We start from the raw sequence: 12,634 nt of genomic DNA, 5'->3' as shown, positions 1-12,634 counted from the left end.
GGCCTACAATGGTGTATTAGAAAGAGAATGAATAAAAGGAATGTTTGATGGCTTAATTGGTAACTGTAAATCAGTCATGTGTACTCAGTAATGAACTGATGACCCCTCTAGCCTCCACCTCATATCAGTTACTTTTTCGAGCGCTCACATTCTGCAACATATGCCCCTTACCAAATCTTTCAAGCCTTCTGCCTTTTCATCTACATATGTGACCTTGAATTTTCCAGAATTCTCCTTCCTGTGTTTTGTTTTAATCCACTTCAGAATATTCTTTTTCATAAGTGGCTGCATTATCCCACATTCCTTTGGTCTAACTATTCATCATTATGTTGAATAGGAATAGACTCAAAAAAGAAGTCTAGTAAAGCACAACATCCAATTTTCTCAATGATCATCTCATACCCTGTTGCAGTAAATTGTTAGATTCCTTTCAAAATCTACATATAATTAACACAACTTGATTTCCTTTACCTGATGGTTCTCCTTCACTTCTCTGAAGATATATTTTTTTCTCATTTGTTCTTTTTTCCCTGTATAAAATCTCTGAGTGGGACAGGTTAGCTGTTATTTAAATGTGTACCATTTATAAGGAAATTTAGCATATTGAATTAATTCAACTAAAGTTTTTTCAATCAACCATTTTATATTCTCAGTATGCACTTGCTTTTTATTGTGCATGTTTTCTTTAAAGCAAATAGTTCTCAAAATGATAATATGCTGGTATATACACGTAGGTGCAAAATAGTCTTTCTAGAATATACTTTACATTTCCCCTTCATATATTCTATTCTTATAGAGTGATGTCTCAATGTACTTTACATATAAGTCTGGCTCTAATTTTTATTTGGTTCTTCAATTTCTGAACATCAGTGTAGGTTTGTGGCAGAGCCACCCCTATCCTAGCAATAACTGGTGCAAGGCCAGAAAACATCTGTGTAAAGGACAGCAGACCACCGCAGGGTATACAAATTTACACAAATAAACTCACACCATATCAGTTCAGACTCCTCAATCCACCTGTCCTGTATGTCTGCAGGATGGACGTTTGTACAAGTACACAAAGAAAAGCCACATACACACATTGAGAAGGTGGAAGCTTCACACAGACAGTGGTTGAGTTGAACATACCACTGTGATGCCTTGTTTCTCACACTGAATAATTATTTTCTGTTAGTACATGGATTCTATTTTACAATTGTGTTTTACATTCTAAGTCTTAAGAAAACAGTATAATACAGTAATTGCAGTGTTCCAACAAATGACTTAAATACTGTTACATGCGCACAAATTAAATTATAGAGGATGGGCACAGGTTTTGTGATTTTCCAGCTTTCTTTCCTTGTGCTCAAATACTTGTTGATCATTATGAATTGCTCTCTCATTTTGGCTTATTTTTTGCTTTTCATACTGAGCACAAACTCCTATGCACGTTACAGTTACACATTTAATCTGCTTGTGTTTCAGTTAAATTGATCTGTTCAGGACTACACACTTGAGTCAGCTGAGGGGGATTGTATGAGCTACTTTATGATTTACATGGCAACCCTTTCAAGCCACTGGGTTGGAGAGAGACAGTTAATAGCAGGGTTTTTTAAATAAGTGATTTTTCACTTTTCTGTTAGTAAGGGAATTACATGCATTTTGGATGTCAGATTTGCAATATAAATGTATCACAATTGAATCTTCCTAAATAGACACCTCTCTCCTTTATTGTATTTGTCTTGCTTACAGAAGCTATTGACAACAACTGGAGTGGTTTGTCAGCCTCAGCCAAACAAGCTAGACAAGACCTGAACTGAAAATGAAGAAGTCCCCTATTCTATACAGTCTAGGCACTAAAATAAAAAAAGAAACAGAAAAAATCAATTCATGCAATAAAATAAGTTCCACATCTAACTGGATGGCAACACTAATTACCCAAAATCACATCAGATCGATTTATGATGATCAGATCTTTCCTTTATTTCACCAAGGTATCTTTTGCATTTTTGTTGAACGGGAAGTTACATTAAATAGAAAAAAAATTAGCAATCCTTTGAAACTACACTTAGAAAGAACATACTGGGTTGAGACACTATAAATGTTTAGAAGCACTGCTGTAGGGTACATGCCGAAGAATGTCATGGTTTCAAAGCATTAACACACAGAAACATTATTACACCACATTTAGACCAGCTTCGGAATTGTGTTTTTGCCAGGAGCCCCCACAATGGATTATGTTCAAAGTATTCCTTATGTGACTTTGAAACTTGAAAGACTGAATAACTATCTACTCAAAATACTGTAAAAATCAGAAAGAATAAATTACGACATTAGACAAATGCCTGAAATATTAATATCAATGTGCTTTTTAAACGGTGGGATTTCAACTCCACCCCCCTCATTTCCCCCCACAGAGTCTGAAGTCCCCCAATTTCAAATCCCGAGATTTTCTGAAGGCCTAGATTGTGTTATTATGTAAACTATTTTTCAGGAGTAGTTCTCACCCAACAATTACTCCAGATGCGGTGAAGTGAGGCATTTTTGTCACCTGGACAGGCTCCCACTTCAGACATCGAATATTGTGGTTCCCTTAGGGTATGCTGTTGACACAGCCTGGTGGTCCTGTATTTTTTTTAGTTTCCTAATGAAGGACTTGATTTGCTATGGGAAACTTTCTAGACTATTCAAATGTTTGTAACGTACCCACACTTATGTCTCTCTTTTTGCACTTGCAGCTTCTTAGTCTTTTTTTGTTAGCTAATGCTCTAATAGGCAATAAACTTTTAAGACCTCATAAAGCTTGTCATTTTCCTCCTGTAAATATGTTATCCATCTGAACTGTCCACAGTTGGGCACTTTCAATTTTATGCTAGCCTTACTAGAAGAGATGCTGCAATGTCCACATAATTGTATAAATTGAGTGTTATGAGACCAGACTAAAATTGACTTAAATTAGATATTGTAAAGTCATTTGATTACTTTTGATAAATTGTTAAAATGTTATAAAATACTGACAAAAAACTTTTCTGCTACTTTAGTTTTTCTTTAGATTGATACAACTTTGCCCACCAATCTTTTCTTGCACTTTGACCTTGACTCCTTTATTTCTGACCACATTTTTGTCTGCTCCCTGTGTATATCTTTAGCAATCGCCTGTTGAATTTGAACTTGAATCTTCATCTATTTTGACTCTGTCTCCTTGTTCTCGCCTTAATATCAATTCATTGAAATCTGGTCAGTCTAATTCAGTGTCCTGAAAGTGTGATCTAAAAGCAATATTAGATGGAAAAGTAGAACCAGCCTTGGGAGTGTAATGAATATCACACACAAATACCCACACTTACATACAGAGTCTGTTTATAATCACCAGTTAACAAACAGTTTTGGGATGTGGTAGGACTACCAAGAGAAACAGCCCCTCAAACACAGGGAAAATATATAAACTATGTGGATGATTTGAACTACTGACACAGGAGGTATACCTTTTGCACACACATTATCTTATGCCAACTTATTACCTTATCATGGGTTCTGCATTTAAAAATATTCTTATCTGCTTTAACCTTCCCTCACTAATATGTTAAAGGGATTAAAGCATAATTATTTCAAACTGGTTTAGATCCATTTTGAGCAGAGGTGATCTTACACTGAAGTCACCCAACAAGATGATATCAGACTGATAACTGAACCACTTAGGTATGTCAGAAGATCCTTTAACGGGGTGGCATGACATTTCATAAAGACAAGTAGATAGGCCAAAACGGCACAGTGTTTTCTGTATTCTTTCTGAGGTCTGTTTGTGTTTACTTCATATGCATTTCCATTCATTACGAGCTGTAAGCCATAGAAATAAAGAAGAAGCCAAGTCTTTGTGTATCACGTGATTTCATGGCTGTCACCCCGGTGGCATGTTCAGTATGTGTAAAACAAAACTTGTTTGAGTTCAAAAACCAAAACAGAAAACTGGAAGATTTTTATAACTGCAATTTACAAATAATAAACAAAATCAGTTGGACATTGATGCAGTCCCTAGTAGCGTCCAAAAATGAAACAAAGATAACATCAGTGCAAACATATCCACCCGCACCAATGACATTGTAAACATGAACTCCTTCATTTAACAGCTCATCAGTTTTAATTAAACAGACTTGCTCTTTTGCTCTGTTCTGTTTGCCTCAATGATCAGAAACAAGGTTTTATGGAGCAAGCAGCCTGGGACAGATTAACTGAACTCTTGTATGAGAGGCTTCTTGTAAAACCTTTCTGAATTACTGAGAAAATATACTGCATGGGCATTGGGTCCTCTCACCAGTGGAGACAGAAAACACAATAACAATTAACGTTCTGTAATGCATTTGTCAGAGATTGCATTGTCAGGACAATGTGTTTGTAATTGGCTGTTTATTTCTGTAGCAGTACACCACCTTATCAAAAGTAAAGTAAAGCATAATTATTGTTGTTCAACTGGATTATGCGTTCTTAAATTATGCAATGTTATTTCATTTGATGTCTCTTGTAGCAAGCTGTGCAGAGATGCAGTAGCTATTATCTAACATAGTTACTTAGTGATGAAAAAGCTGCTCTGTAACAAACATCTTGCTATGTCTTATGACAAGGATCAGGGTAAAATTAAAAATGAGTCCTCTTTTAATTAAGCAGTCTATTTTATTCATCATTTAATCCCCTGCAATTATTCTGTAACAATAGAAAGGATTACCATCATTTGTCCTTGTATTCTTTGCCTCAGATTACTAGTACTTCCAATATTTTTCTAAATCAAGCATTGCAATAAATGCGAACAAGTATACAGTGCATCCAAACAAGTGATCTGTGCTAATTTGGATTGTTTTGGCAATATTTGAAATATAAACATTTCTTGCTTTGGTGGGTTTCCAAGTAGAAGGGATGAGGTTGCATTTTCCTTTTAAGAGAATTGCTTAGAAGACGTGGCTCTATAGTAGTGTCAGGAGTCACCAGAGAGCACTATGGTTTGTTTGTCTCAAAACCTTATAAATCCATACCAGCCATAGAAGTGATGCAGGAATTAACAATAAGTGACCGGGGAGGGAATTTTAAGCTGTTTAAGGCAAAGCTCTGCTGAGTTCAGATTTGGGGAGAGAAGTTATAGCAAGGATTCACTGGCATTCAAAAGAAAGACAAGGTTCAAGAAAGAGACAGAGGTTCATGGTTCATGAGAGGGACAGTGAGTGAGCCATCCCACCTAGTAATACACACAATTTGCAATGTGACATTTTTGTATTCCTGCAGATTAGTTGGCAGCCAAAAATCTATACAAAACTATGTTGTTTTATTGCAAGATTGAAAAACATGGAATTTGCTCTGATGGAATGTCTGTTTAGATACCAGCACTTACAAACATTGTAACAACAGAAGTTGCTCCGAAATATATTTTTACAGCCTTGGTGTTTTCAATATGCAAGATTGTCTTGTGTTCACGGCCAACACTCCTGTGGAAGAATCTTGGTCGAACTGTAGATGTGAAATTGACTGTACACAAACTTATCAAATCCATAAATTCCATGGGAAATGCAAATATACTGTATACTAAAAAGATTTTTGAATTATATGAACACTAGTATACTGTATAATGTCTGGTTTTGCTATGCTTTGACATTTTGTTTTGAAAATGGGCATGACTTAAACACTGCTCATACAGTGTGTAGCTTTTACAGCCTCTACATATTATTAAAATATTCTATTACCATTCTTCTTTATTGTGTTTCATTGCTGTGTAATAAGAGGTCTGTGGCGATGTGCAGTTTTAAATAAATAATGCAGGAGTTCTAGGGTTGATTGGGGTACTTGGCTGATTCACATGCAAAAGTGAGCAGATTTACCAGTAATACACATTCACATCTCGGAGTAAGCCGAGTACCACACCTGCACCCAATCAACTGGGATATAAGGGAGCCTGCACGCCAGAGAAGGGGAACAACAGAGAGGAAATGAGAGAGCTGTATTGGGTGGTTAAGCAGGATGAGACAGCCAGAGAGTGAGCAAGAGGTAGTGTAGTCATTAGTCCCCCAGAAAGGCAAAGGATCAGTGTTTTAGGGGCAGATCGTCCCCACTGAAGTTGCAGTGGAACAGGTGCAATGACAGTGGAGTCCTCTTCAGGGTCTGAGGGACGGCAGGGGTGAGAAGGAAGACAGGGGACAACTGAACCCAAGCGATCTGGGAGACGCCAATGGAGGTGGTCAAGACAGGGGTCGGAGAAGAGGATCACAGCTGCTGGAGTCTCCACCAGCTGAAAGACCTGGGTTATGGGTGAGTCGGGAGACAGAGAGAGAGTTGCGCTGGGCTTATATGGGAGTATAGGAAGAACATTAAGGATCTGATGACTATTTGTTTTACTCCAATTTCTGCATTTTGACTTAGAGACATCACTGTTTTGTTGGATTATTTATTTAAAGAAGACTTTACACTGCACTATTTGCACTTTTGTATTTTAATAAAAACACTTGACACTTTTGCATCAACCCCTTGCTCAATGTGTATGCTCTCATTTGCCTGGCTCATCTTGGTTCATGACTGTCGGCAGTTACAGTTACAGAGGCTCCCAGAAGCAACCAGGCAGCATGGAGCCAACCTGGACTGCCACATGCTGTGCTTGCAGAAACACAAAATTTCAATCAAAGATTTGCTGCTGCAGCCAGAAGCTCCCTGACAGCAGTCTGTCAAGCAAAGCTGCAATGCTCAGCCTATCTGAATTGCAGAAGTAAATTAAAGCTTTTACAGCAGATTTGTTTATGCAGCGTGTTTTAACTTGGTTTTAATTTTTAGTTTTAACATTAAATTTAATTTATTCTAATCATATTTTTGTCCTGTGATCTGCATTTATTTTAGCAAGACACAAAAATGAGATTTGTCAGATTCAATGATTTGTCAGACCTTGTATACACAGGTCTGGTGGTGGCTAAGGCTTGCTTTGTGGCAGATCAGTTCTGTTCTCCTTCCTCTTGTGTGTAATTACTTTAAAAAGTAACATCATTTTTGATATCTCTTTCCTCCTCTTTGGCACTCTGTATGATATAATTATAGTGGTGCAGTCAATGCCGTCTCCAACCCAGTCACTGAAAGTGTGTTTGGGTAAGTACCATGGGGGAGCCATCTAAGGAGGCACATTTGGGGCAATGCTAGTTTGAGGATTTTTTTTAGTATTATTATTGTTGTTTTTATTGCTGTTGTTTATAGAATTACAGGGTCATTATTGCCACTTGCACAGAGTGCATGTGTTAATCAACACAAAACATGACGTCACTCTCTGGTGCCACGATTAGTCAGTATCTTACCTTGAAGCTTATGTCTTTCTTGTTGTTGTGTTGGATTGTTATCTATGTTGTATCCTGCCTTGGTAACTTTGTAATAACTAGTTTAAACAACAACAACATTTATTTACTGTATGTAGCACATTTTCATCAAACAATGTAGCTCAAAGTGCTATGCAACATTTCAAAGAAGTAGGTACATGCAAAAGAAAACAAATTTAATTTAGATAATAATAACAATGAATAAATAGTATATAAAAGATAAATAAAGTGCACTTACATAAGGAAGATATGTAATTAAGAGAATTAGAGTCCTCAAAAAAAGAAATAAAAAAGAAATCTGCAGGAGTTAAGGAAAGTATTGTTGAAGTTTTCTATCTTAACAGTTCAATAGGTTTGTAATGTGGGGCACTGGGGTCCTGCCCACACCTCCAAAAAAACTCAAATTAATTACGTAATGCAAAATAATAAATAAATGTGTTTATTTGCACAGCTTGCCTGGTGTCAGCGCATATCAACATCCATTAAAAATTAGTTCCGACTTGCATTGGTTTAATTTCTATGTGAATACCTATATTTCCTGAGTGGAGGACACCAGCCAAATGAGTCTATTTAAGTCATTGATCTTTTGGCAAGCAGGTCACCTGACACTCCCCTTCAATTGGTTGCTTTCAGATTTTCACTCCCACATTTATTGGCAGCGAATTAGTATTGTTTTAAGAGTTTTTATTTAATGTGATTAGCCAATCGTCAATGCACTATTTCAGGTTCACATCAATGGTTCACAGTTAACACCGCCAATAATGTAACTAAAGATGAGTGAGCACAACTTTATGGAGATTTATGTTCCAGAAACTGTAGGTATCCTGACAATAATTACAGAATAAGATTTAGGTTGGACTTGTCCTGTGGGTGAAGTACAAGACAGGTTGTGGGGTGGGTTATGTTTTAAGATGTGGGGGTCTGTGGATCTTACAATGTGAATTTGTGCCCAGGTGAAGTAAGCCTGGCAAACTTGCATAGGACTTGGCTGACTGGCAGCAAATGTAGAATAAAATTAGGGTGGGAATGATGCTGTGGGTGTGGTAAATGATAAAACTGGGATGCAAGACTTGAGAAAAATCTAGTGATTTTATGATTTGGATTTTTAGAATACAGTGGAAATGGTCCAGGACTGGGCACTCTATTAGCAGAGGAAGAATAAGGTTTGGATTGACATATACTATGGATATGTTATACAACAGACGAAAGTACACGTCATTGGAAGATTAAAAAGGTGGAGGTGTGGACATTATGGTGTGAGTTTTGGCAGAATAGGGGAACTGAGTGAGTTTGCTGAGGATCGGGCAATTTAGAAATAAATAAAATATAAAATTTGGCTTTAGTTTTGGAGCACAGTAGAAGTGGGAAAGCTGGCATCAGATTGGGCAGCATAGTGGAAATGGTATAATACATTTTAGTCTCAATTTGTCCTATGGATCCTGGTACTGGACAGGCCAAGATGTGCACTGACACTATGATGAGGACCATGAGAGAAAGTGGTATGACCAGATAGATAGATAGATAAGATATGAAAGGCACTATATAATATATATGTATATGTGAAAGGTAATATATAATAGATAAGTGTTAATTCAGTTTGCCCCCCCCCCCCCCAAAAAAATTGCAGCACTGTCCAAATTTTTTTCACCAGCCATCCCTGTTCAATAGTATTATTATTTTTAACATCATTAACTAAACTGAAAGTTGTGTAAAGCACATTTTACGTACTCTCGCAGTAGGGTAAGCGCTATTAAAAGATAAATGGATGGATGGATAATTTAATATATTACAAGATAAAAAAGGTTTATGCATATTTTATTGATTGTTTAGTTTCTCTTATGTTTTTTTTCATTTGTGACCTCGCTTGCATCCTGAAAACATGCATGTTAGCTTTATTAACACATAAAATTCTCCAAGAAGCTTATTCCAACACAGAAGTGTGGGAGGCAGGCAGCCTATCCTGGCAGCACTGGGCATGAGGCAAAAAACAGCCATAGACTGGGCAGCAGTTCAAATCAAGGTCTAGTCATGTATGCACTCCCACATGGCAAACTGACTATCACTAATCAACCAGACAGACATGTCTTTGGGAGAAGGCAGAAAACTTTAACTGTATGAAAACCCACACAGACATGCAGCTCTTGTGCAAATTCCACAAAGACAAGCACCAGATGTAGGATTTGAATCAGTTTGATATTAACTGTAAATTAATAATTTTGTGAATAAATGTACAGCAGCTGTATGTACTAGTGTGTCTTGTTAAAGCAATAAGTCAGACTTTACACCATTGCTGCCTGGGTAGGCTCCAGCTATCTTTGACCAGGGTAACTTCAGAAAAAATGCTTAGATGGATGGATTTCTCTTCTGCTTTTACTACTCTAACATCTTAGTACTTGTGCTGCTTTCAAGACTGTCTGGTTCTGTTTACTGAAAGTTTACCTCTTGACTGTTCTTTAGGTGACTTGAGAGTCTTTCCAAAAGCCCAGTAGATTCAGTTAATTATGTAGAAGAAAACTGACTGTAGACTTGTAGACATGGAGCAGAAATATTTTTTAAGCATTTTTAAACTATAAATTACTCATGATATAATTTTGTCTGCTATTTCAGTTATGAATAAAAATATTCAGTCTAAAAATGTAATGCTCGATTCCAGGCAGACCTTCTCTGTGAAAGGTTACATAGTTACACAGAAATCCAAGCATTGCTTTGTCACGGTCTTCTGAATTGTTACTTCTGCTGGTGCTTGCTTTCATCTTCTGTTTTATGTTGGTCTGCTCGTGTTACAGTAGTTTCTGCTGTTTTACCATTATTCAACCCTTGTTTGTCACAGATTTGTCCTTTTTTCTTAACTCATAATTGAATTCCATTTTTACAGAAAAAGACTCTTGTGGTACTCTTGTGCTGCCATGAATAAGCTACTTCCTACTTCGGCATCTACATTATGTTTATTGCTTGACCAGCTGTTTCATTCCATATGTTGTCCTGATCCCTGAAAGGGTTGCAGTGTGCATACAAGAGTGTTAAAACACATTCCTTAAATATTTGCACCAACTGACTTCTTCTTTTTTTATCTTTTAGTTTTCAGGCCTTTATCTGCTGTCATTTTTTATCATCGTCCTTGGCCTGATCCTGTATTCATCGTCCTCCACATACGTGGCCCAGGACCCTCGCGTCTATAAGCAGTTCCGCAATCCCTCAGGAGCTGCAACAGACACACCATCGGCGGGACCACTGGAACCCTCTGTCACTTATACTAGCCTGGGACAAGAGACCGAAGATGGACCTCGCATCCGAGTAGCCTGAGCCTGTTTGTTTGTTTTTTTTTTCTTTTCAGATTTTTGGCTTCTTTTGCGTTTTTATTTAGTGGGGTGGGTGGGAATATGTAACAAGGGGCACTGCCATTATCCACTGACACTTTCACTGTATGTAGAGTAAGGAATTCACTGGCTAAACTGAAGGAACTGAAAATAAAAAGAGTGGAAAGAGAAAGCAAGCTTTAGGTGCACAAGCAAAGTAAAACTGCACTGCTGTATTTTCAAAGTCGTGTCCGCTGACAATTCAAAGTTTCTGTGGAAATCAAAATATGTATTTTTTTTTTTTTTTACTTTACTCAAACATTCCCGTCTGTTTGTTTGTATGTATGTATGTATGTAAGAGTGTTCACCCATGCAGCCTTTACTAAAAACTAAAAACATGTTCTATAACATCACTTGCAAGCTTTCTGTATGCATTTCATATACTATAGACGTCCAGAGTGGCAGATATGCAATTCGTGTGGCTCTTTACATGCTTTTCTGGTTTAGGCTATTGCAGAAGGAACTGTATGTCATTAAACTGACCTTTTTATTGGAACACCTTTTAAAAGCCAGAGTTTACATTTTTAAAATTACTTTTTTATGTTATTTTAAATGTATAAAACATTTTATATTGGTAAACTGGCATAATACATTTTACAGAATGGTAACTTATTGCAGTAAATGATGGAGCATTGTTGGAAAAAAAATACACATCTCATGCAAACCAAAGGCCTGGTCTCTCTCTCTCTCTCTGTCTTTTTCTTTCTGTCTCTTTCTCTCATTTTTAAGTTTGTTTCTTCGCCAGATGCTGATATTCCTCTCTCTAAATACAGTGTTCAGTTTATGTCAAATACTGTAGTCTGTTTCTGTTATCTTTAAAATAATGCTGAAGTGTTCGGCTGTTCCTCATCTCTCAGTGTGTTTACATATTGTATGCATTTTTGTAGTATTTATTTTTGATGTAGGCTCTTGTGTAGTGTTCCTTTTTTGCTTGTGATTTTTTTTTTTAAACTAATCAGATCAGGTCATTTTGTTAATCACCTTTTTGCATCTGGCTGATGGTTTGAAAGAGCCATCTAAAAATTTTATTGATGAGACAAATTAAAAAAAAAACACAAATAAATAAAAAGTCTCCTCCATAGAATACACTTGTTTTATTATGTGCTGTTTTCTGTTTGTTTTCTCTTTTGTGTGCTTGCATGTACACACAAACACATGTATTTGTGTGTTTTACTGAACATAATTGCTTTTTTGTTACACAAACATCATGCACATATGTTCACCAATGGACATTACCTGGCACTTCTAATTCAAAGCATTTATGGCATATTTTGATGTCAAATTTTGAATTATAATTACTGGATTGAAGAGTGTTTTATAGTAAGGGTACAACAAAAATAATCAATTAGTCTGTCAGCTTCTTTAAGGTTTTTTCATCATTTGTACTGTCACGGAGTCAATGGAGGCTCTGATTGGGGCGCTCGAGAGACTGAGTGAGGAGTCTGAGTGTCTGGGCTTACAACTGTCCAGGATAAAAACCAAGATCCAGGCCTTTAATGACCTCTTAGGCACGTCCATTAGCAGTGTGTCTGTTTGTGGAGGGAATGTTGACCTCATCAAGAGATTTTCTTAACTCGGCAACAACATTCATGTCTCTGTTGACTCTTCATATGAAGTAAGTAGACGGATTGGGAGAGCATTGGGGGTCATGAGGTCACTGGAAAGGGGTGTGTGGCGCTCCCAATACCTATGCAAAAGGACGAAGGACCAAGTCTTTAGAGTCCTGGTGCTTCCTGTCTTGCTATATGGTTGCAAAACATGGATGCTATCCAGTTACCTGAGATGAAGACTGGACTCCTTTGGTACTGTGTCTCTTTGGAGATTCCCTGGGTACTGCTGGTTTGACTTTGTGTTGAATGAGCGGTTGCTCATGGAGTCCCAAATGAGGCATGTTAACTGCATTGTGAGGGAACGTCAGTTACGGCACTATGGCCATGTGGCACATTTCCCTGTGGGTGATCTGGCTTG

The 12,634-nt window shown here is 37.2% G+C and overlaps 1 protein-coding gene across 1 annotated transcript in view; it reads left to right on the top strand.

The window, feature by feature from the left end:
• slc35f1 (solute carrier family 35 member F1) overlaps positions 1–11,750 on the top strand; it is a 411,129-nt gene extending 399,379 nt beyond the window's left edge. Inside the window, exon 8 of the mRNA XM_028797802.2 lies at positions 10,389–11,750. Within this exon, the coding sequence (XP_028653635.1) occupies positions 10,389–10,613 (225 nt within the window). The 3' untranslated portion in view covers positions 10,614–11,750. The remainder of the gene's footprint in view (positions 1–10,388) is intronic.
• Positions 11,751–12,634: the final 884 nt, after the last annotated feature.

The sequence above is a fragment of the Erpetoichthys calabaricus genome, chromosome 3, assembly GCF_900747795.2.
Source record: "Erpetoichthys calabaricus chromosome 3, fErpCal1.3, whole genome shotgun sequence".
In the NCBI taxonomy this organism is placed as follows: Eukaryota; Metazoa; Chordata; class Cladistia; order Polypteriformes; family Polypteridae; genus Erpetoichthys; species Erpetoichthys calabaricus.
Note: the sequence above shows the minus strand (reverse complement) of the source record. Positions and strands in the feature narration are given on the sequence as shown.